This window comes from Eulemur rufifrons, chromosome 10 (assembly GCF_041146395.1).
Source record: "Eulemur rufifrons isolate Redbay chromosome 10, OSU_ERuf_1, whole genome shotgun sequence".
Taxonomy (NCBI): domain Eukaryota; kingdom Metazoa; phylum Chordata; class Mammalia; order Primates; family Lemuridae; genus Eulemur; species Eulemur rufifrons.
In genome coordinates, this window is record NC_090992.1 from 5,801,206 (window position 1) to 5,826,632 (window position 25,427).

General features: G+C 40.5%; 1 protein-coding gene across 11 annotated transcripts in view; it reads left to right on the plus strand.

The window, feature by feature from the left end:
• CTNNA1 (catenin alpha 1) overlaps positions 1 to 25,427 on the plus strand; it is a 151,455-nt gene that overhangs the window by 113,875 nt on the left and 12,153 nt on the right. For 9 of the 11 annotated variants that reach the window (XM_069483702.1, XM_069483703.1, XM_069483706.1 and 6 more), the window contains 2 exons: positions 9,073 to 9,165; positions 20,084 to 20,240. In XM_069483702.1, the coding sequence (XP_069339803.1) occupies positions 9,073 to 9,165; positions 20,084 to 20,240 (250 nt within the window). The remainder of the gene's footprint in view (positions 1 to 9,072; positions 9,166 to 20,083; positions 20,241 to 25,427) is intronic. The other 2 variants (XM_069483704.1, XM_069483712.1) reach the window with 1 other exon arrangement.

The following is a 25,427-nucleotide window of genomic DNA, read 5'->3' on the forward strand; positions in this document are numbered from 1 at the left end:
CAGACCGAATGGACCCCCTTTTGGCTAAGGGGGACTCCACGAAAACCTTAAAGCTAGCCCAGAAGAGAAGGGAGGCCAGACCCGCCTAGTCATGCCCCCTCCCTTTTGGAGTTACTCTTTGTAGCAATAAGATGCTAAATCATTAACAGGCCCAAGGCCATACAGGACACTGCTTTAACCACACCCAACAAGTCATCAATTTACTTTATTTGACAGATCACTTGAGTTTGGGTAAATGTCCCAAGGCTTGTCTCTGATTAACAGACATCTTAGGTTAAAACATTCCAGGCCTTTAGACAAAGCTTCATTTCTTTAACCAGTTATAAATCAAAGTATCTTTAAACCCACCTATAACCTGCGAGGCCCCTAACTGCCAACCCCCTTGAGATATCCTGCTTTTTCTGGCCAAACCAGTGTACATCCTCCACATATTGACCTAGGATCTAATGTGTAATTCCTGTTTCCATGAGTGTATAAAACCAAACTATAACGCAGCTACCATGTCACATTTTCTCAGGACCTCTTGAGGCCATGTGCTCCGGGCCAGTCACACATATTTGGCTCAGAATAAACCTCTTTAAATTATTTCACAGACTTTGGGTTTTTGTCGGTTAACAGGTATAATCTCCAGATGTACAAAGATTGTGTCTCCTATGAGTAGTCTATGTATTAGAAAGTTTGCCTGCATGGCAGGAAGCAAGGACACTGCCAGCCCAAGGCCTTGGCTATCAGCATGGTAAAGAGCTCCCGTGTGGCAGCTGAACAGAGGGCAGGCCTTGTCTGCACTGGAGCTGGAGGGCCCTTCATTAGGGCTAGCTGACTCATCCTCAGCCTAATCGAGCTAACACTTGCTGAGCACCTGCAGTGTGCCAGCCATGTGCATATACAGTATACTTTCCATAACATTTCTCAGGAAGGAAGCTGAGGCTTAGAGAAGTTAAGTAACTTGCCTAAGTTCCACCTGGTTTTTATCCATCCAACAATGAGGGCTATGTCCTTGAGCTCACTGGCTTAAGACGGCTTAACATCCAATAAAATGTTGGGTGGGCCCCGTGGGATTGGAGATCTTGCTCCAGGAGCTTTTCCCCAGCTTACACTTTTTATTTAGTTCTGAACATCACTAACCAAGAGCCCCTAGAATTTAGAGTTTGATGTTCCCCTTCATAGCTCAGTTCTGATCGCTTTCCCACCTCTATTGCCTCTCTGTGACCTCCGCCTCCATCACCCCGACACGTATTATCTATGTATTAAGTGACAGGGCTTTTCATTGCTTGAGGCATAACCACAGTCTTTGTAGTCCCATTCTGCAAACAGTTAAATTATATTTATGGTAATAGAGATACTAGGATATATAATTGCATATGTCCATGAAAAGGAAATGAGTTTTTAAGGTGTTATTGAAGCCTCAAATTTCTGACTCAAGGCAGAACTTTACTCTTCAATGACAAAGCTTCTCCTTCCCTACCACTTTTGTATTATAATGAAACACTTTGACACTAGTCTCTGATACTAGTCAGAGATTTGTTTTAAGCAAAGATAAAATACTTTATTATGAGGCTGATGCAGTGGCGCACGCCTGTAATCCTAGCACTCTGGGAGGCTGAGGTGGGTGGATTGTTTGAACTCAGGAGTTTGAGACCAGCCTGAGCAAGAACGAGACCTCCTCTCTACTAAAAATAGAAATTAGCTAGACAACTAAAAATATATATAGAAAAAATTAGCCGGGCATGGTGGCACATGCCTTTAGTCCCAGCTACTTGGGAGGCTGAGGCAGAAGGATTGCTTGAGCCCAGGAGTTTGAGGTTGCTGTGAGCTAGGCTGATGCCACGGCACTCTAGCCTGGGCAACACAGTGAGACTCTGTCTCAAAAAAAAAAACAAAAAAACAACTTCATTGTGAATATTTTGTTAATCTCTCTCCTAACTAAAGTAAATATCTGTAGGCCAGCTTTGGTTTTCAGGCCATTTACCATTCTCCCTGGGGGTGTAAGGGAAGTAAGAGTGCCATATAAAAGCTGGGCAGGGCTGGTAGTGATAAACCTCTGGCAAGAAAGGAGAGGCTCACATTCTGCAGCCACTGAGAATTCTGCCAGATGCATTTGGGATAAGTGGTCCTCCTAAAATACTGCAATACAATTCTGACACTACCCCCTGGGAGTTAGTGCAGACCCCACAGGTTAATGGCATAGTCCCCAACAAGATTGCCCTCACTTTAGATGCCAGCTGCAAGTTCAGGGGTCCCCAGGCCACCTGTGCTTCTGACCAACTGGCTACAAATCTAAGGGCTTCCCACAACCCACCCAAGGTTCGATAAAGCACTAGGACAACCCATAGAACACTTTATTGTGAAGGATACAAATCAGGACCAGGTATTAAGAGATGAAGAGACACATAGGGTAGAGTCTGGGAAGGTCTCAAATGCAGAGCTTCTGTGTGCCCTCCCAGTGGAATCAGGATACACAGTGTCCTCCTGTCACACTGATGAGTCACCAACTAGGAAGTTCCAATGAGTTTCAGTGTTCAGAGTTTTTATTGGGGTTTCATTACGTAGGCATAATTGCTTGGATAATGATATAGTTGAACTCAATCTCCAATCCCCTTCCCCTCCCCAAAGGTAGGGCATGCTGATCTCAAAGCTGTAATCCTCTAATCACATGGTTATCCCCATCCTGAGTCATCTAATTAGCATAAACTGTCAGGGCCTGCCATGAATAATGGGTACTCTCATGTCACTACTGAAATTCCAAAGATTGAGAGGTTCCCTCAGAGGAATCCATGATAATGACCAGATTATATAATATGCAGCACACCCCATCTTGAAGGTATGTGGAATGCGTGATTTTTAGGTAGCTTGACCACACAAGCCAGCCTAGCATACTGTAGAGCTGTAAACACCACATGGAAGAGGTAAGACAGGGCAGGTTTGTTTCCTGCAGCTTTAAGTAGATACTTTTAATAGCTATTCCCCAATCATTTACCACTTCTCTTATCTGGTGCTGTTTGCTTTGTTTGAGTTTTCCTTTTCTCTGAAAGCTCTCTCTCCTGAGTCACGTTTTCTGTTCCCCTCGGGGAATCAGGGTCCATCTCTTCACACCAGAGTGAGTGGTTCTTTCTCATGGAATCATAGATTCCTACTCTGGTGTGTCAATCTCCTTCTGTGTAGCATCCTTTATTGTCATGTTGCCTTTCTTAGACTCCTTGAGCAGTGGGAAACTCTCCCACCAGAGGCAGCACATTCTACTGGTGGATTCTCTGGCGATTAGGAGAGGGGAGCCACGATCTCCTTTTTTGGGACCCTCTCCTGTCCATCTTTTTCTTGCTGCTACATATGTGAATTAGAGGTACTTTATTATTTATTTATTTATTTAACACACAGACACACACACACACACACACACACACACGCATGCACGCACGTGTCTTACTCTGTTGCCTAGGCTACAGTGCTGTGGCATCAGCCTAGCTCACAGCAACCCCAAACTCTTGGGCTCAAGCAATCCTCCTGCCTCAGCCTCCCAAGTAGCTGGGACTACAGGTGTGTGCCACCACTCCTGGCTAATTTTTTTTATTTTTAGTAGAGTTGGGGTCTCACTCTTGCTCAGCCTGGTCTTGAACTCCTGACCTCAAGCAATCCTCCCGCCTCAGCCTCCCAAAGTGCTAGGATTACAGGCGTAAGGTACCACTTCATTCTCTAAATTTTTCTCATAATTTCTACATTCCAAAAGATCTGTAGTCGAGGAAGAGAAAAATTGTAATAGGATTCTTATAACAAACATTTATAGAGTTCCTAATATGTCCTGGTCACTGTTCTGGATATTAGGGATATAATCGTGCATAAGACAAAAATCCCTACTCACATGAAGATGATCTTCTAGGGAGAGAGAGATAATCAAAATAAATATGTATTTTGTATAATGTAGTTTAAATTATATTGAGGTGATATGTGAAAAAAGTTATCCATTTTATCAGCATTTGAAATGGAAGCTGAGCAAAAGCTGTTATTTCAGCAGCATTTTAATACATGACCAAAATAAATTTGGAGCAGATTTGTTGGCTCTTGCTAACTTGGTTTTTGGAAGTCTTATGTGTTGCTTTAATAGAAATACTTTTCCCCCAGACCAAATAAAATAATATAAAAATGTTGTGTTTTAATTTGAGGTATCTTATAAAATTGCTTCAAATGTATTAATAGTTCCTCATTAGTATTAGGGATAACACCCACTCAGAAATGGAATTGTTTTGCTGGATGTGGTACCTGTAATTCCAGCGTTTTGGGAGGCCAAGGCAGGAGAATCGCTTGAGACCAGGAGTTCAAGGTTATAGTGAGCTATGATTGCACCACTGCACTCCAGCCTGGCCAACAGAGTGAGACCCTGACTCAAAACAAATAAATAAATAAAAAGAAAATGGAATTGTTTTATAGTGCCTCCTGTGTATATCACATTGTGGAAATACAAGATTCATTTCGAGACTAAAAAACACATAGTGACTATTGAGGTTTTATCAACAGAAGCAAATTCCTCTTGTCACTCTAGTCCCTCTAGTTGTATACAGTTATCACCAGTGAATCTGTGTGGTGCTAGCTGCCTATTGGATCCCTGCTAAATGACTTTTCCGATCATACTTGAAAGCAAATGGCAGAATATTTAGCATGAGGCCTCTCTTAACTGTTGTTTTCTGCAGCTCTGGCTAGGACCTCTGACTGCCTCACATCGAAGTTGTTAGTAGAATCCAGTAACTCCCCATGTGGTATTGAAGCCACTTTTCTTTTGTGAAGGTTGCATAGATGTTGTGTGTTCCCAAGGCCAGTGAGTAGGGGGAGCAGGAGCGAAGGCCAGTGTTGGTGAGCTGGGTTTCTTCCTCTACCGTTTTCTTCTGACCTCCTGGAGTGTAACGTAGCACGGAGGGCTTTTCCTCCGTCTGTCTATGAAATGGCGCCGCTGCGCTTCAGGTAGTGATGACACCTTTTATACTTGACTCTTCCTCCCGTATCCAGTTAATGATTTCTTTATGTTGCTCTTCAATTTAAAGTGTATTAAGTTGAAAAATTTATTTGCTGTCAGAAATATTAACCTTTTTGTCAGTAATGTAACACCCATGTGTCCTTTTTGATTGTTTTATTCCTTGCCCACCTCCTTTGGCTGTGAGTGGCTTAATAGCTAAAGAACAATCAGTTTTTCCTATGATTTTCCTCTCTTCTGAGTCCTTTTTTAGTTTTATGAATTGTGAGAATGAAATAGGGAATATGCCATTCATGAAATCCTCTCTGTAAAAATCATATATCATTTAGTATCCCTTTCCCCTCAGCCACAGACATTGTAGTAAAATGTGCCTCTTATTGTAATGAATTTGCTACAATAAGATTGTATCTCATTCACTGCCTTGTGAATTAAGATCCAAAAAGTGAATGTAACTGGCATGCTTTTGAGCTGTAATGTCATTACCTGTTACTTCCCTACCTCCCCGAGTGCCCCTCCCCCCCAGTACTTCCCATTATCTGGGACTTCATAGGATATGGCTTTATCGGTTTGAAATGTGTATTTTAACTGCAAATTGAATGATCTGCATTATAACTTTTATTCTGTGCTGTGCTGATAGTGTGTAGTAACGTGGCCTTAAAGAAGGCTCTGTAAGGAGCGTTTGAACCACACACTGACCTTATGTACTTGTGACTTAGTATTTTCTCAGTGCTTCTCTATGACACTGTGGGCAGAAATTCTGGCAACAAGCAAATTAAATGAAGCTTCAGTTTTCTAGGACTGTAGGATGTTTTCCTGCAAGAAGTCAGATGTCTTTGGAGGGAATGCTGACCTTAGATTCCTGAAGAATTCTAAGCATATTGAGCCTGGCTTTTCCTCACAGTTTGAAGGGTGGTCTGTATGTTCAGATGCATGAGACTATGTGAGATAAAAGTGTCTTCCCTGTACTATTTTTAACACCTTACCCCCAAATAAGCTGCCTTTTTTTTTTTTTTTTTTTTTTTGGCGACAGGGTGTCACTCTGTTGCTCAGGTTGACATGCATTAGCATCATAGTAGCTTACTGCAGCCTCGAACTTCTGAGCTCAATGATCCTCCTGCCTCAGCCTCCCGAGTAGCTTGAACTGCAGGCATGTGCCACCACACCGAGCTAATTATTTTTTATTTTTGTAGAGATGGGAGAGGGGTCTTGGTATGCTGCCCAGGCTGGTCTCAAACTCCTAGCCTCAAGCAATCCTCTTGTCTCCTAAAGTACTGGGATTATAGGCATAAACTACCATGCCTGGCCCGTTTAATTTATTTAAGTAAAGACAATCCATTGTGGAGTAAAGGTAGAGCTTTCCTATAAATGACTGAAAAGTTCTTTTCTGTCATGTACAGATGTCATATTTGTTGATCTGACACAGTTGAGCTGTTTCCTCAACAGCTCAGCTTGTTACTGGGCTACTGCTTAGCAAAACACTAGGCTGATTGTTTTTTATCAGAGGTTTGCAAGTTTTCTGAAATCGACTCTTCTGCAAGGTCCAAATTTACACACAGGCCAGGCACAAAGATTACAAAAGAGGGCTTCGTGATCTCAAAGCTAGTGGTCATGGTGTCATTCTTAGTCTACCTCTTGGATTAACAGGAACCAGAGACATTTAGTTGCTAATACACAAGTAACTGTGGTAGCAAGGATATAATAATTTATTCTCATGACAAATCTAGAGGTTGCTCATTGCTCTACAAAGTCTCAACTCTGCTGGGGTCTCTGTGGAAGTCAGTTGCTCCCAGTGTTTTCCATTCAAACTTCAAAGTCTTCTTCAGTCTTGGTATTAACTGCTGTTGCAGATTTCTAGAGCTCCACATTTTCCACAGAAAAAGGCATTTAGGAAGCCCCTCCCCTCACCCTGTCCTTTCACTGTTGTCAGGCTTGGCACTGGTGTGTGTGGTTAGCCTCCCACAGCACTGTGGCCAAGGTGTTGCCTTTGCACATTTGTCATTGTTAGAAGTGAGTAGCCCTGTCCCTGGGGGGGTGAATTGAAGCTCATTCATCCAGAGAAGACTGTCAGTGACAGGCCCCATTTCCTCCTGAAACAGGCAGTGTCTCTCATAGAACATCAGTGCTTCATCAGTAAGTCAGAAGTGTTTTAAAGTAACATTTTAAAATAACGAACAAGACTTTCCTAACCTTTATTTTGTTAGGATTTGTATCAGGAAACAGAAAAGATGGTTTAAAGAAGTCAGCCGTTTCAGCCTTAGGCACATGCCACTGTCACCCTGAGACATGATTTGTAGTAGAGAATACTTACATAATCTTTTGCTTCTTAACGTAATTATTTTTTCTGAGTTTTAAGGATTTATAAAATGGAGAGAATATAAATCGACGTAAGGTTGTACTGGTAGTGACTGTCGTGAATCAGACCTTCGGCTGGCTTCCTTGAATGACGGGCGTGGGTGGGGTGCTGGGCATTACACTCGCCTCACTGAGGATCTTTGTTAGTCCCAAACTGTTGGTTAATTCAGCGATCAGCATCAATATTTGTTTTCAGAATGCCACTCTAAGGCAGTGAAGCAGTAGGGGTTGTAGATTACTCTTCATGAACACATCTAATTTAGCTTTCCCCCTCAGTGTAGCATCATAAAATGTACATTTTGGGTGTCTGGGTTTTTTTTTTAAGTCTTATGTTTTACAAAATTTAGCTTAGCTCATATTTTACAGTGATTTTAAAACAAATAGAAATTTACAGTCATCTCTGTAGATTGTCATCCTGAAGAGAAATAAATGCCTCTTGCTCAGGTCCAGTTGACAGCAGAAGGTGCAATTGGAAGGTTCAGGGAGTATAAATGTTAGTGATTTTGAAGGCCCCATAAACATTAGAGATCTGACTTTTCTATTTCCTTATGTTTTTATGTTTAAATTGCATGTTACTTCTTTTGTTTCTCCTTGTGATTAGGCATTACAGGATTCTGATAGCAGTCTTACAGAAAGCTGATAATCCTTAACTGTAACACGACAAACAACTGCTGTAATAGTGTATAATTTTTCTTGTGCACTTATGTGCTTATGTTGGGTGGAGGAGTGAAAATCGAAGGTTATTGCCATTGTCTTTGTTTACTCTGGCATTTAAATTCCCAGAAAGTGCTTCTGATATTCAACTTCCTGCGCCTTTATCATTCGTAACTCAGTTTGCAACTGGGGTAAAGATGTGTCTCAGCACCAGGTATTCAGTTGGGCGCTGGTATTGCTAATGGGATTGGCAAACCCGTTCATTTAGAAACACAGCTACGTGATCACAGCTTTAGCAGTCTCCTCAGCAACATTCTCCGTGCAGCCAAAGCTTCAGCAAAGGAAGTATGACACAACTCGGAAAGATTGTTTCTGGCTACATGAGCCGTATTGTTGAGAAGGTCGAATGGGAAGGTAAAGATTTTAGTTCAGATTAAGCAGCATCGGCCAGGAAAGAGTCCAGCTGTCAGTGTTTTTGAGAACTCAGTTGAAGGACAGTTTTGCTCTTAACTGTGGAACATTATCTGTTTCCTTTTCCATTTTTGATGAGGATGGCCTTGAGTCCATCTTGAAATTGTCTTTATGTCATTTTTTAATTTGAAAAACAGCCTTGTGTTCAAATAAAGTTCATCTTAGCTTAAATTAAGCATCCATTCACCTGTCAAATGTGAATAACAAGTTAGAATTTTGATTTCCTTCCTTCAAGAACAGCTACAGAACGTTTTTATTTGAGGATACCAACAGTTCTCTCTTGAGGCTTTTTTTTTCCTCTTTTTTTTTTTTTCCTCTGCTTTTCTTGCATTATTGCCCACATCAGAAGAACCTCTTTTTAAAGTTACTGTTTAGGCAGATTAGAGGCTGTGCGAAACCTAGGAGTTACAGGCCCTGGGATCTTTGAAGGTTCTGCCCCAACCCTACAATGCTATGTTCATTATGAGTCTGTATAGCTTGCTTAGTACCGAGTTTAAAAATGTGTCTTTGAGAGATGAAACATCATTTGTGCTCTTGTCATCTGCTCAGGAAAGGTCGGGGTGGGGGTAAGTGTGTGCTTGTTTTCCTTAGCAGTCAAAACAGAAAAATCTTTAAAGATCTTTTTGTGTTTCTAGGTTGCCAACTTGGCCTGTTCCATCTCAAACAATGAAGAAGGTGTAAAACTTGTTCGAATGTCTGCAAGCCAGTTAGAAGCCCTCTGTCCTCAGGTAAAGTATAACTGGCAATGGTTACAGTATCACCAAATTGAATCTTGAGTAGAGTAGAGATGAGGTTTATTTTGTTTGTTTTTAGGATTTTAGATAGAAGTCTTGGGGACAGTCAGTGACACAGAACACACATAGTTTGGAAAAATTTATGTTTAACATTAAGTGACATTACTTCAGGGGATTACATGTCCTACCTCCTTGCCCTGCATTGTAAGTGCACGGTACTCTCCATTGCTGGGAAAGCGGGATGGCAGTGACCACGCCGCCTGGTCTGCACCATCCTCGAGGGAGGGCCGTTTGCAACATCTGGCAGTCCTGGAACCATGATGGTTACCCCACATCCTGAAGGTGTGACAGCTGTTCACCCACACTGCATTTTAATGGCCAGTATTTGGGTCTCTTGTGTTGGAGTGAACTGATTCCAGAGCCAGTCCCTTTACTCTGTAATGTCATAAAACAGCCTTATGGTACAGATATTAATAACTTAATTTAGGCAGCTACTGAAGTAAAAGCTCAAGAACTTTTCTCCATTTATAATGGCATACTGGGGCCAGGTGCAGTAACTCAAGCCTGTAATCCTAGCACTTTGAGGGGCTGAGGCAGGAGGACTGCTCAAGGCCAGGAGTTTGTCACTAGCCTGGGCAAGACCCCATCTCTACAAAAATAAAAATAAAAATTAGCACATGCCTGTCGCCCAGGCTAGAGTGCCGTGACCCGATCATAGCTCACTACAGAGCCTTGAACTCCTGAACTCAAGCAATCCTCTTGCTTCAGCTTCCTGAATAGCTAGGATGACAGACACGTCCCACCATGCCCTGCTAATTTTAAAATTTTTTGTAGAGACAGGGTCTCGCTATGTTGCCCAGGCTGGTCTTGAATTCCTGGCCTCAAGCAATCCTCCCTCCTCAGCCTCCTAAAGCACTGGAATTATAGGTGCGACCACCATGCCCAGCCCATTTTCCCAGCCTTAATCGAGTCATGAAATCTGCCAGTCATTGATAGCTGTGTAGATAATAAGTGCAATGGATTTAATCATCACCTCTAGAAAATGCATGGATGACCAAGTTGTATGAAACAAATTTAGAGTGGATTTCTAAAGATTTGGCCTTCTTTCCTCAAGTTTGCCATTTTACCCTGTCAACACTTTGTTTTTAATGTCTCTGGTTCTCCTTTTGGTTTTGAAATGCTTGAAAAGCAACAATGCTTCCACATATCTGCGGAAACAGATGGTAACATACACTGATCACACCTACCAAGAGTATTTATATAAATGATCTTAAAGCCCAGGAAGAAAAATCACATGGAGAGTCTAGTAGATTCTAATAAAAATGATAGTGTGGAGAAATCATGTGTGGCTAGGCTGTGTCACATGGGTTTGAGTTTGCCATCAGAAAGCATCATTGCACCCTCTCCTTTGCAGTTTCATTTCTTTTGCTAAAACAGACAGTGCCCAGCCCATACTTGGTATTGGGTGTATGACCTGGATAAAAAGGTGTTTCTCCAGGTGTGATTATTCTCTAGCTCCTCACCTGGGCTCGTTCCTACCCTTGCTCACAAACTGCTATGCACACAGGGATGGGCAGGTTTAGTAATGGCAAAATTAAAGTAGGTGTTTGCAGGTATGGTAATGGCACACTGAACAGCACATGCTTGTTTTTCAGTGAGGCACCTGTCTCTCCACTCCAGCCCATTATTGCTTGATCTTTTCATTTTTTGTTTGTTTGTTTTTGACTCCTCTCTCCCAGGCTGGAGTGCAGTGGCATGATCATAGCTCACTGGAGCTCGTGGGCTCAAGCCATCCTCCCCAACTCAAGCTCCTGAGTCGCTGGGACAGGTGTGTGCCACCATGCCTGGCTAGTTTTTAATTTTTTGTTTGTTTGTTTTAGAAATGGGGTCTTGCTCAGAGGAACTCTCTTTCAAGGCAGCTAATGGCTGTCCTGTCCCTCTGAGGAAGAGGGCTTTGATTGTAGAAGCCTCTCCTTCCTCTTCAGCCTGATGTGTGTTGTGATCACAAACACCAAGGGTCCTAGTCCTGAGGTATCCCCTTCCAGAGTCTAGGCAAGTTAATTAATCAGCAAGTTAGTTAAATAACTAGGCTAATTAATTCACCAGGAGTTTAAGATAGTATTTTAATATGCTGTGGCATGTAGCCAATTATTATATTAAATAATTGCATGTTTCTTTATAGTAAGGCTACTATTGATATCTGTCCACAGTGTAGAATAGATGTTCAGTGTTTCCAGGATGCTTTTTGTGCTTCATGCCCATGCCTGGCAGCCTCCCATGCTGGGGGCCTCTTTTCTGTGGCCCCACTCACAGGTTGGCATGGGCTTCTACACCTCATTGTTCTTTTCAGGTGGAGAGAAATGACAGATGCAACCACTAGAGCAGTTTTCATCCTCATTTTTCAGTTTGCTCCATAGCAAATTAACTTTCAGGAATGGGGAAATCCATTCTAAAGTACCAACTTTTGCACAGTTAAGCAACTTTGACTCCAAATATTTGAGATATTAAAGTTGAGTTGAGGAAGAAAAACCTGAAAATGGCTATATTTTGTTGCTGGCATTGGACGGGGAACATCCACAGTTTTTTGTGATTTGCCATTATCATTAACATAAAAGGAAGTAGGTCAGCTCTCCCTCTGCATTTCCTTCTCCTTTGTGGCTACACTGGCTCCGTCTGTTCATCAGAAAGGGACCTACCTCCATCAGAGCAGAGAGACCCAGCCTGCCGAACTTTTATAAGGAAAGAGTTTACAAAATGTTTTGGGGAAGGACCTGTGTCTGTGCTGTACGTATCCCAGACATTATGTCTTTTTTTTTTTTTTTTTTGAGACAGAGTCTCGCTTTGTTGCCCGGGCTAGAGTGAGTGCCGTGGCGTCAGCCTAGCTCACAGCAACCTCAAACTCCTGGACTTAAGCGATCCTGCTGCCTCAGCCTCCCGAGTAGCTGGGACTACAGGCATGCGCCACCATGCCCGGCTAATTTTTTGTATATATATATTTTAGTTGTCCATATAATTTCTTTCTATTTTTAGTAGAGACGGGGTCTCACTCTTGCTCAGGCTGGTCTCGAACTCCTGACCTTGAGCGATCCGCCCGCCTCGGCCTCCCAGAGTGCTAGGATTACAGGCGTGAGCCACCGCGCCCGGCCAGACATTATGTCTTGCTTGTGGATGTGCCCAAGTCTTAGTCTGTACTAGCTGCTTTAAATATTTCAGTTTTTAAATTCAGAACCATTTGGTGCTGGCCAGGAAGAAGAAACAAAAGCAGAAAAACCCCAAAACCTTGCCAGCAGCAGGTTTCTGACAATTGAGTCTTTAAAATCAGAAGAGGGCATTTTGGAGATTATTTCACTTAATATTTTATTTTTCTTAGTTTATTATGCAAGAATGAGAATTGCACATTTAAGTTAATACAAATCTGGCACTTTAAAAATTCATATAGCCTGGTTCAATGCATGGCCTTTCTTAGAAATCTACACAAGGGATGAATTAAGTATTTGAAGTCACTGCTTATCTACATTTCTTTTTTCTTCTTGTACTTCTCACTAAACTGAAAAGTATCTTCTGAAATTATCCATTCTTCCTTCTGCCTCCCCAGATTTATCTTCCATATTGCTGCTTCTCCCATTATGCTTGTTGGAACCCTGATCATTTTCGTGGCTGACGTGCTTGACAAGCATCAAACAAGCATAAACCTGGGCCGGCCTGGCCACTAGTTGATGGGAAATACATAGCCCTTAAAGGAGCACCCCAGGCATACAGCACAGGGCAGACCTGTGGCCTCATCTGTCACTCACCTGCTATTTCACAATCATGCGATCAGTCATCTACCTTTGAATCACTTTACTTTCTCGCTTCTGGTATTCTCTAATTTAGTTTTCTTACAAAGCAGTTTCAAAGAACTCAAGAGAGATGCTTTTGAGCATTTTCTGTATCCTGCCGTCTCCACCCCCTGTACCTCCTACCCTTCTTTGACTGAGGCCTGCGTGTTAACAGGCCCCCAGAGACACTGTGGTCTCTTTGTAAGGCTTGCATATTGATACCGGTCTGTTGCTTTCTGTTCTTGTAAAGTCTGATTTCTATACCTTAAAATTAGAAAGTATTTCCTCCTTGTCTGTTTTCTGGAAAAATCTGCATATAATGGGTATTCTTTTAAATGTTGGGGAGAATTTACGAGTGAAGCTTGGTAGCTGGTAAACTCCATCTGGGCCAGGAGTTTGCTTTGTGGGAAGGTTTTTAATGATGAATTCAATTTCTTTAATAGACATAGGGATGTTCAGGTTATCTCTTTATTCTTGAGTGAGCTTTGGTCATTTGTCTTTCATTAATTTCTACTCTTTATTTTCTTCTTTCTGCTTACTTTAGGTTTAATTTGCCCTTTTTCTAGTTTCTCAAATTAGAAGTTTTAAGATCATTGACTTAAGACCTTCCTTTTCTAATGTAACATTTAAACATTTTAATACTATAAATTTCTCTCGAAGTGCTGCTTAAGCTGTATCCCACACATTTTGACTGTGATGTGTTAAATAGTGTGGTTGGGATAGGCAAGAAAGACCTCGAGAAAGTGATATAAGAAAGACCTGAAGGAAATGGCAGAGCAAGCCCCGGAAGCTGTCTGGGGGGAGGGCGCCCAGCTGAGGGGACAGCAGGTACAAAGGCTTTGAGGAAGGACAAATACCCAACGGAAGTTTGGATGTTGTAGGGCCATGGTAAGGCCTTTGGCTTTTACTCTGAGTGAGATGGGAAGCCACTGAAGGACTCAGGGTAGAGTGACATGATCTAACTTAGATTTTAACAAGATCTCTCTGACTTTTGTGAGGAAGGGGAGAAGCAGAGAGGCCCTTTAGGAAGCCATGCTAAGCAGAATAATGGCCCCCTAAAGATGTCCATTCCCTAACTCCCCAACCCCATGAATAATATTACCTTATATGACAAAGGGGAATTTATAGAGATAAATGAGGATCTCTCGATGGGAAGATTATCCTAGATTATTCAGGTGGGCCCCCAGTATGATCACAAGTCTCCTTGTATGAAGGAGGCAGGAGCCTCAGAAGTAGAGGGAAGGGGATGTGGTGATGGAAGCAGAGATTGGAAGCCAAGGAATGCGGGTGTAGCCCCTGGAATTTGGGAAAGTCGAGGACTGGGTTTTCCGCTAGAGCCTGCAGAGGGAACATAGCTCTGATGATATGTTGATTTTAGCTCTGTAAGACCTATTTCAGACTGCTGACCTCTAGAACTCTAAAATAATACATTTGTGTTGTTTTAAGCCTCTCAGGTTGTGCTAATTTGTTACAGAAGCAATGGGAGACTAAAACAGATGGTATTGTACTGATCCAAGCAAGAGTACAGTGGAAGTGGTGAGCACTGGTTAGAGTTTGGATATATTTCCAAGGTGGAATTTACTGAAGGATTAGATGTGAGGTGAGGGAGAAAAAGAAGACTCGGGGAAAAGAACAGAGTTTTGAGCCTAGGCAGCTGGAATGATGAAGTTGCCATTTATTTTGAGGAGGAGGAGTGGTTTAGGGGAAGAGACAAGGAGCTCAGTTTTGGACACGTTAATTTTGAAGTGATTATTAGATATGCAAGATGCAGTGTCCCATTCAGAGAAGAAATCTGGACCGGTTGTATAAATGTGAGATTCGTTCACACACACACGGTGCTTAAAGCCATGGGCCTGGATGAGGTCACCCAGGGAGTGAGTATACATAGAGAAAAGGTCTGGGATCTGAACTGGGGTTCTCTAACATTTAGAGTTAGGGGAGATGGGCAGTATTCAGCAAAGGAGACTGAGAAAGGTTGAGACGGGAAGAATACCTGGTTATATCTTAGAAGCCAAGTGAAAAAAGCGTCTCTAGGAAGAGTAATTCATGTCAAATGGTTGCAGAATGTGAACTGAGAATTGATCTTTGGATTGAGCAACATTTAGAGGTCATACATGACCTTGGACAAGAGAGGTTTAGGTACAGCTTAAGGGAGATAAGGCTGACTAGAGTGGGTTCAAGAGAGAAGCAAGGAATTGAATATAGCAAGTTAACAACTCTTTCAGGTTTTATGTAAGGATTCTGCTGCAGACATGGGGCGAGAATGTTTTGGGGGTTTTTGTTGTGGCTGATTGAAATAATTCAGTAGAGGGGAAAATTGCTAGAGCAACGTCCTGGAGTAGAAGAGGGGCAATGAGATCCAGTGAGCAGAGAGGTGGAGAGATGGGTCTGAGCGGGGAGCATAGAGAGGAACAACCAATAATTAAAGGAGCCAAGACAGAGTACAAGGCACAGATGCAGGTCGATGGGTAGATGTGGTATTAAATAATAGGAATCTACGGCGTTCTCTTTTGATTGCATTCATTTTCTCATTTAAATAGGGAGCAGTATGATAAACTGGAGTGAGGACGCTGACAGACACGTTACAGGTCTCAGAGGAACATATAAAACAATTACTCATTTAGAGCCCAGACTGGAGGAGGTGGGGAGAATGACTGTAGCAGGGGAAATACAGTTCTCTTGCTGTCTGCAACTTCAAGAGTCCACTTGAAGTGGAGTGATCAAGAATTTTAACATGAGACCCAGTCAGCATGGTTGGGAGCAAGAAATCATAAGTTTTATTGTGGACATTTTCTAGTTGAAATATCTGAGATATCCAAGTAGAGCTCTATTGGGTATGTGGTTGGGATATGCTTTGGGGGTTAGAATGACTGGTCTAGGTGGGAGGTGTGGGAGTAATTGGCAAGTGGATGGTATCTAAAGTCATGAAACCAGATGAAATTGTCTGGGGATGGGAGGGGTGTGGAAAGAGAAGGCAGCATAGGACTGAGCCTTGAGGAACTCCAGCACTAGTGGAAGGAGACAAGACAGCAAAGGAGACAAAGAAGAAATAGCCAGAATGATGGAAATAAAACAGAAATAGTATTTGACAAAATTCAACATCCAGTCCTGATAAAAAGCACTTTGTAAGCTAGGAATAGAAGAAAACTTCCTCAGCCTGATCAAGGATATCTATGAAAAATTGATAGCTAACATCATACTTAATGGTGAAAGACTGAATTCTTTTCTCCTTATGATCAGAAACAAGATAAGAATGTCCACTATTGCTACTTCTGTGCTACATGGTACTGGGGACTCAAGCTAATAGCAGCATTCTAAAAGTTGCCATTCAATATGAAAGTTGCCATTCAATAGGGTAGTAGTGCCTGCTTTTGGGCTCCTTGCAAATTTGATGAGCAAAAATAGTGACATTAATTTACATTTCTTTTATTATTAAGTATGAGTAAACTTTGCCCCAGTTATTGCTGAGTCATTTATACTTCACCTTAGGTAAGCTATCCATGTCTTTCCCTGTTTTTCTACTAGTATTTTGGTGTTCTCCTAACTGATTTACCCAACACTATATATTTAATCTGTAATATATATTTAAATACAGACATAATATAGTCAAATTTGCAAGTTGACTTCTACTATTGTTTGGAAATAAAAAAATTTTCTAAGACATAAGACACTTGTTTCTGTTTAAACATTCAATAAATGAATAAATGCATTCTTCTAGGTTTGTTCTTTTTAATTCATTATCTGGAAACAATCTTAGCATATAAAAGAAGTGAGTAATGATAACTTAGTACATTTGATGTACTTGGTACATATGGTGACTTAGTATATAGATAAAATAGATAGTAAATGAAGTAAGTATGAAGTGAGGCTATAATGTTACTTTTCTCTAAATAGTCCATCAAATGTAAAAACAATGTACCCTACTGATTTGTGCTGTCAGTTTTATCATGCACTAAATTCTGCTATGTGATAGGTTCTCTTTTCAGATCACTCTAGTCTAATTACTTAGCCTTATATTGAATTTCAGCCATCTCTCATTACTTTTGCTCTCTCTTCCCATGATTTTCTTATTTATTAACTTTTGTCTACATTAATTTGTGAATAAATGTGTCATTCTTCCTACTCCTAAACATGGCATGTGTTTCCATTTATTCCAGCTTGTTTAATGTACCTCAGAAAAGTTGAGTTACTTATTTTTTTTAACTTTAGTCATGTTGGTTTCTTTACAGATTTAATCCCACATATTTCATATTAATTGCTTTTATGAAGATTGACATTCTTCATTTTGTATTCTGTTTTTTCTGATATATAGAAAGAGTATTGATTTTTGATATATTGTCTCTAGCTATATTAATGAACTCTTATTAATTCTAGGAGTTTTCAGTTGATACACTTCAATTTCTTCCACAAACAAGGGTCATCTCCTTTCTAGCAGCTTTTTTCTGTTATTTCCATTTCTCATCTTATTTCATTGCCTAGAAAGTCTATTATATTATTTAATGGTGACGGTAGGTGTTCTGATCAATAACACCTTGATTTTTAAGGTAAATGATTCTAGAGTTTCACAACTGAGTATCATGTTGGATGATTATTTAAAATAGTATGTTAAGGAAGTATCTTTCTTTTCCAAATTTAGTAAGAGTCATTGACAGTTCTGTAATCAAATGATAGTTCTGTAATCAAAATGAGCAAGTTAACCTTGGACAGGGTGCTCCTCCCAACCCTCAAGAGATGAGATACATTACAGAACAAAGAGAGCACTTTTCTTTTTAATAGAAAATATTTAAAACATGTAATTAATTCCCTGCCCATGATTACTTGGCTCTCTTAAGAAACATTTTCACCAGCCAAATATTCTTACAAGGTCTAGCTCCACTCTGATACATTGATACATTTGTGAATTAATGAGTTAATGGAGAAAGTGGTCCACAATGGTGAACATACCCAGTGGAAAAAGAATGGCAAGAAGGGAAAGAGGCAAAGAATAAGTATTAAAATGATGAAAATGTGGGATACCACAGCATACCATGTGAGAAAGAAAGACAGGATATCTCTTCCTACAAATTATTGTCCAAACCCAGACACTTATGAAAGTGGTGGGCTATTAATAATTAATAAACTGGATGGTTCAGTTCCTTATCCCTGTGAATCTATAATTGATAGTCTACCAATTCTAATGGTTTAAGAAAGGAAGAGGAATAGTGACACCAATCTATGGGTCTGATTCCTTTTTAATCAGTTATCATCTACAGCGTTTGGGGGCTAAGATAGTAACATTCTTGAATACCCCTTCAACAAATCGGGAATTATCCTCATGATCTCAAGCACCAAAAAAAATCATCCCAAACTCTTCTGGTCAGCTCTGCCCCCAGTCCTGCTCATCCAGATCTCCACTTTATCCCTACCAGTTTCCTCTTGTCTTTACTTCCTTTCCAAGTTGCATTATCATAAACACATTTGTTTCTAATAACTCATAAGCACCTGCTACCTGGAAATCCTACTAATTATTCTTTCAGCTCATTTTCGTACTACTGTCATTATTCACTTATTCAATGAATACATCAAAGCATCTGAACAGACATTTTCCACAGAATAAATACAAATGGGTAATAAGCTATGAAAAGATTTCTAACATCAGTAGCCATCAGGTAAATACAAAAGAGATCCCTTCATACCCACTAGGATGACTAGAATTGACAAAAGAGAAGGGGGGTCGGAATAACAAATATTGGTAAAGATACAGGGTGCTGGAACCCTCTTACACATTGTCGGGAATGTAAAATGTTGCAGCCACTTTGTAAAAATGTAAGGCAGTTCCACAAAAGGTTGAATACAAAGTTTACCATGTGACTCAGCAATTCTGCTCCATTTCCAGAGAAATGAAAACACAGGAACATATGTATGAATGTTCATAGCAGCATTATTCGTGGTAGCCAAAGAGTAGAGACAAGTCAAATGTCCATCAACTGATGAATGGCTAAATAAATGCAACATATCCATATCATAAAATATTATTTATTAATGAAAAAGAACAAAGTACTGGTACATGCTACAACCTGTCTGAACTTTCAAAACATGTTAAGTGAAAGAAGCTAGATATGAAAGTCCACATATTATATGATTCCATTTATATGAAATGTCCAGAATAGACAAATCCGTAGAGACAGAAAGTAAATGAGTGGTTGCCAGAGATGGGGGCAAGGAGAGTTGAGGGAAATGGGGAATCGCTGCTAATGGCCATGGGGTTTATTTCTGGAGTGATGAAAAAGTTCTAAAATTGAATGTGGTAAATGTTGCAAAACTGTGAATATACTAAAAAATCATTGAACTGTATACTTTAAATGCGTGAATTGTGCGATACGTGAATTATATTTCACTAAAGCTGTCTTTTAAAAATATTTTTAAAACTTAACAGATTATATACTTTTCTGTATGATTTTTTTTGTATGTCAAATATGCCTCCATTAAAAAGAAAAAAATGCTTGGAATGGGAATATATTTTTCATGAATGCATTTTAACACTGTATCTAGAACCTGAAATGCCAGATGTTCATCACAAGATTATTTATAGGGGTGGGTACCTGGGACAACCTAGACATCCCACAATAGGAGAGTAATACAGTACATCCATAACATGGAATGATAAACAGGGAATGTTTTTAACATATTTAATGGTATGGAGAAGTATTTAAAAGAAGAAACAGGATAGTCATTTTTATGTAGCATATAATTCTAATTGTGTAGTTTTTGATGTATTTACCTATGTGTCTGGATGAGATGAAAAAAGCCTGGAATTTAATGTTAAAAACTGTTGAGTTGCTATTGTGGAGTGGAACGACGAGAGGTACTTTTTGTTTTATAATTGTCTATAATTTCCAAATAAAATATGTATTACTTCAACTTTGACATATAAAACCTATTCTGTATTTCATCTTTGTAATAGTCGTGGTGGAACATACAGTACTAATGTCATGTCTCCTAGTGAAATGCATGTAAGACAAGGCCATCACTACTCTGCTGACCAAATTTTCCCATCTGTTTTATTTCTATGACTCTGAGAAAGAGTAAACAATAAATTTTAATATCTTTTGCAGGTTATCAATGCTGCATTAGCTTTAGCAGCAAAACCACAGAGTAAACTGGCCCAGGAGAACATGGATCTTTTTAAAGAACAGTGGGAAAAGCAAGTCCGTGTCCTCACAGATGCTGTTGATGACATTACTTCCATTGATGACTTCTTGGCCGTCTCAGGTAATGAGCCAGTTCCCCAGAGAAGTGTGAGGATATGTGTAATTACTTTTGTCTAAGTTATAACAATGGACAATCAGAAGCCCCCAAGTCTAGGCAGGTAAATTATTCTAGCAATAATATTGTGCTCGTTTTCATTTTAATTTAAAAAAAAAAAAAAAAAAAAGCCACCACCAACTCCTGAGCAATGGGAGACGGGATTGGAGTTGTTTCTGTTGTGGCAGGGCTGGTCCCAGTCCTAGAAAGCATGATGAGAAAGCTGGCAGAGGCTTTTCCTTGCTTGCATAGAATGCAACCCTCCACCTGTGACCTGTAGAGCACTGTAACCATCCACCCCTCTTGCTACTATTGTGTTTAGAAAAAGCGTTGACCTGTGTCCTGGTAGAGGCTGTGGTGATTTGCTGTGAGCCTGTGAAACAGGAGGGTGGATTCTCAGCATCACCTTTAGTTTCTTTTTTAAAATAATTTTTTCCCTTCTTGGATAGCTTCTCTTCTGTCTCTCAGAAATGATCGTAGTTTAACTGCCTACTTTTCCAAAGACTCTCTGTCTGCGTGATGCACAGATAGAAAACAGAGAGGAAATATTTAAGTGCCATTTAATTATGAACTTGCAAAAAATAAATCTAGATAATTCACCTCACAAAAACAGTTGATTTCATTATATAAACATAAACTGGTAATGACATAGTAAATTGCATTCATATAGAAAATGTCTGTCAAATGCAATTCAGTGTTTATCACACAGAGATAAATTTTAATCCCATCTCCTTGGAGTTGAATAACTATAAATGCATTCTCCATTTAACAGGGCCTCTGTTGCCCTTGGCTGCACGCTTGCCAGACTTCCTGAGGCCAGTGGCTGTGGGCAGAGTCAGTGGCTGGGTTCTTCTAGGGCTGAAACTACCTGTCACTCCAGGGAACCACAGGCTAGAATGTGGGAGACGTGAGTGGCAATGGGGCTTGAAACAGAAGCGCGGCTTAAGTACATGCACAGCACAGTCCTCCAGCGGTGACCTATATAAGGGTGCCCATGTGTTCCGCATAGCAATGCCTTCCTGTCTTTGCACTCTCTCCTTGGGACTGATAGCCTTGACTTCACTGGAGAAAGTGGAGAGCAGGCAATCGTAAACTGCAAAAGGAGGGGGTAACCGTGTTGCTGCAAGGCTGCCAAATTGCAGGTGCTGGTACTTTAAAACAAAAAACTCATTTGCAAGCACATCTTTGCAGGTGCCAAATATGCAGCAATGGGTTTTTTGGGAAATCTTGGCCTTCTGTTGTTTTTCCCAATGAAATACTGAATTATTCTTTTTCATAGGTTTAGAGAAAAACATTCCACCTTCACAGCACACTTTTAAGCAAACAACAAATTCTGAAATCTAAATGCAACCCCGCTCCCATATACTACATTCTTAAAGTTATTTTTTTTGTGATTAGGTTGGATATATCTCAGGCTTGTTCTCAAGGGATTTTCAGTCCTTTTGATAGCAAAATAAAATGTAGTGAAATCAAATGTCCCTCATGCAACGTTCTTCAAATCAGAGAACAAAAGGGATTCTGCAGCAACATTTAGTGGGATCCAGGCAGTACCTTTAGGGTATATGACATAAAACAAAAGAATGATAAAGAGAAATCACAGTTTGTAACAGATACACATTTGTTTGGTGAGTGTGTTCAGTTTCCATGCAAGTGTATGAGAGTATAAGAGAGGGTTGACTTGATGGAAAGGAATTTAGACAGTTTCTATTTAGCAAATAAAAACATGGAACAATTCTCTGTCAGAAAGTGCTGTTTTCAGAGCATCTGAATTTTTGAGGTCTACCTGGTGTGGTTTTCTAATGTTGTGTCATAGACTTGCTTAGGAATATCGAGTGATTAAATAATTAATAGGGCAAAGCTATTATTCATAATGCGTCTGGTTTTTATGGAACGTTTTTCAGGGGCATGGGCGAAGGGAGGAGATAAGCAGATGCTTGTGCAGATTCCTACTGGAATGACCAGTTAATTTTCAGCATTCAGACTCTTGTACCCTCACACACCTGCCTTACCCGGGGTAGCTTTAGCTTTATGTGGGTGGAGTAGAGATGTCTCCCCATCTCGTCTGACACAGTCTTGGGAGGTGTCATTGGCAGCAGTCATGGCCAGTATTTAGATAAGAAGCCATGTCTTGGCCTCACCTGCCCTGCCCCGTTTGCCAATTTCCCTGGCCCTGAGGCTCATTAGTACTTCAGGGGTCCCACAGTGAGAAAGGTTTGTGTCTTAATGGAGGGGGCTGCCTGGCACGTGCCCAGCACAGGGATCTGGCTTCAGGTAGGTGGGCTTCATGGAATTTCGCTAAGTGAAATGTAAGGATGCTCCTTGACTCCTTGGAGTGGTGGTTTTCTACTATATCCTGGGGCCTTAAGGCCCTTTGGTGCAGTGTGAGAGGTTTTGTAGAATATTTCCACTAATAATTTTACACCATCAAATTCTCTTGGAATCCATGAGGCCTAGATATTTGCTGTAGCCCTGCCCAGTCACCGAGAACCCATCCAAGGGGAAGGTATGTATGGAGAATAGGGCTGAGGACCTGCTGCTGCTTCATCTCTGCTCTTCCTGGATGTTGTGTCACATTGGTTCCAGAAGCTCTGTCTTACTCACCTCAAGTCATGTCCTGATTTGTGGCTCAAATAGTAATAGTCATCTTGTGTACAATCTTGTACAGCCACCAAGACCCCAACACCAGCATTTTATGAGGTTGGAGGGCAGGGGGAACTTGGGTCACTGCATGCCAAATATGAGACCCTGGCATTTGCATATAAAAAAGGGACTTGCATGCTGCCCCTCCTGGGGGGAGGCAATGTCTCCTCTTCCCCAAGCTATTCTATTCAGAATGCAGCCTTGTAAATATTAGCGATGGTTTAGGATGCTAGAGAGCATTCAGCAAACCAAGAATATATTTATATTGACTGATCCCTTAAGGAGAGTGGTCTGAAATTTATCAAAATGATAAAGACTGTTTGAATTTCATTTGAATTGTATTTGATAAATGTTTTCCATGGAAATGCTATTTACTTTCTCGTTCACGTGTTGAAATTTTGGCTCCCTTTTTAAAAAGATGCAAGTGATTGCTTAGAGTAGCTAATTGGGTTTATTAACATTTTTTACCAAATGCTCTTGGAAACAATATTGCATTAAATACTTTGGAGCAACACATAAGAGTGGTAATTTGTACTCTCCTTCATTAAGTGTCAGTGTCCAAAGAATTTGGTTTGATTAGGAGGCCATTAAATAAAAGGATTATTGGACCTAATTTTTGGTGTTTAATAGCAAAAATGCAAAACTGTAGATCAGAGACTCTCTCTTCGATCTAGTTAGTGATAATAGGTAGTGGTGAAGTTAGAAGGGTTGATTTCTGAGCTCCACGCCCACTAGCTGTGCAGCTTTGAGTGAGTCACTCAGAACTTCTATGTCCTGATTTCTTCATTAATGGTGATTTAAAAAAAAAAAAAAAAAAGCCTACCATAGAGGGAGTTAAATGTCACATACTCTGAATAGTGCCTGTCAGATAGTAGGCCCTCTCCATAAAATATGAAAGTGTTGTCACTTCCTACATGTGCACAGGCCACACTATTAAAGATATCCAGGGCAAAAGGCACAAAGAACAGGCCCTGTTATACGTTGAGGACTGAAGTTCTTACAGCCTCTTGGAGGATGCCAGTTGGCGTGGTTCCTGGAGGGCAATTAGGTACCACACATCTACTTAGAACATATATGCCTTTTAACTGAGTAATCTCATTGCTAGAAATTTTCCTCAGGGTTACGTCACAAATGTTTGCCAGAATACCTGTACAAGGAAGTTTTTTTCCAACCAAAATTCTAAGAAAAGACTGGATAAGTAAATTATGGTCTCTCCATCTGTTTAGTAGGGTACTCTGCAGCCATTAAAATGGATGAGGTGGATCTGTAGGGCCAGATGTAGAAAGGTTTTCAAGTGAAAAACATACAGTAGTATCCATAATATCCTTTTACGTTCATTTACATGTAGTTGTGCATATTTATATAGCTTGTTGGGTGTGTATGAATTTTTTTCCTGTTGGAAGCACACCTACGAATAAAGACGGTATTGAATAGTCTTTCATAGGATAGGTGTGTCTACTCACAGTGGACCTATGCTGAGTTCCCCTGGAAATTCAATTAAAGCTAAAATGATTTATGGTTTCAGTTACTGTGAGTACCTCCTAACTCCCACGTTGTCACATGACCAGTGGATCCTCACTGCCCCCCTAGGGTTTAGTTGCAGAGAGTGGCTTGGTGCTCTGTCCTGGGCAGTGGCTTTCCTAGAGACAGCTGTTCTGTGAGGGTAGAGAGTATTACTTTAGACAGCTTTCTGAAATAGAAGTCTTCCTTTGTCACTAAAAAATGGCATCCCCTTTCCTGGTTTGGATTCTCTGTTAGGAAGCCAGTTTGAATTCAAGAAAGTCTAAATTGATTTTTTTTTTTTTTTTTTTTTTAAACCACAGAGGAGTCTAGACAAAGGTTAACAAGTCCTTGGTGGAAGTTTGGGCTACTTTGTTTAATGAACAAAAAGGAATGCTGTACTTCATTGATTCTAAGATGTGCTCCCCCTGCCCCCAGGTATTAACAATCCTGAAACAGGGATGAGTCTTCTGATCAATGATACGAGAAAACATTGGCTCATACTTTGTTAGCAGCATCTTTTCTTTTCCTTTTTACTCCTTCACTTTCCATAGTCAAGTCCATGTTACATCTCCGTATCAGTCAGATTCAGTAAAAGTAGCAGTGTTTAATCCAAGGCCTTGTATGGTGGGCAGGCTCAGTACCAGATAGTTTAGTTTAAATTAGGATGTAGAGTTTATATATAAAAGATGCATGTTTGTTTAAGATATGCATATAAAAGAAAAGGTGCTTGTGATGGGCTCCAAATCCATTTACTCTTGTGATTGGTTCAAATATCTCTATTAAAATTTGTTTATGCTAGAAGCTTAATATGTTTAATCTTTCAGTGGTGCAGTTGTATAAACCCTAGCAAGTCTCATAATTTGTACTTAATAGAGGCCAAAATGCAGTCTTAACTCTACTGCAGTAATCTCTTTTTCCCTTCTCTAACAGGAATGCTTATTATTTCCTGGCTTTCCCTGGACAGGTGTTTTTACTAATCTTTTCTCAATTCTTTCACACCATTGGTTATTT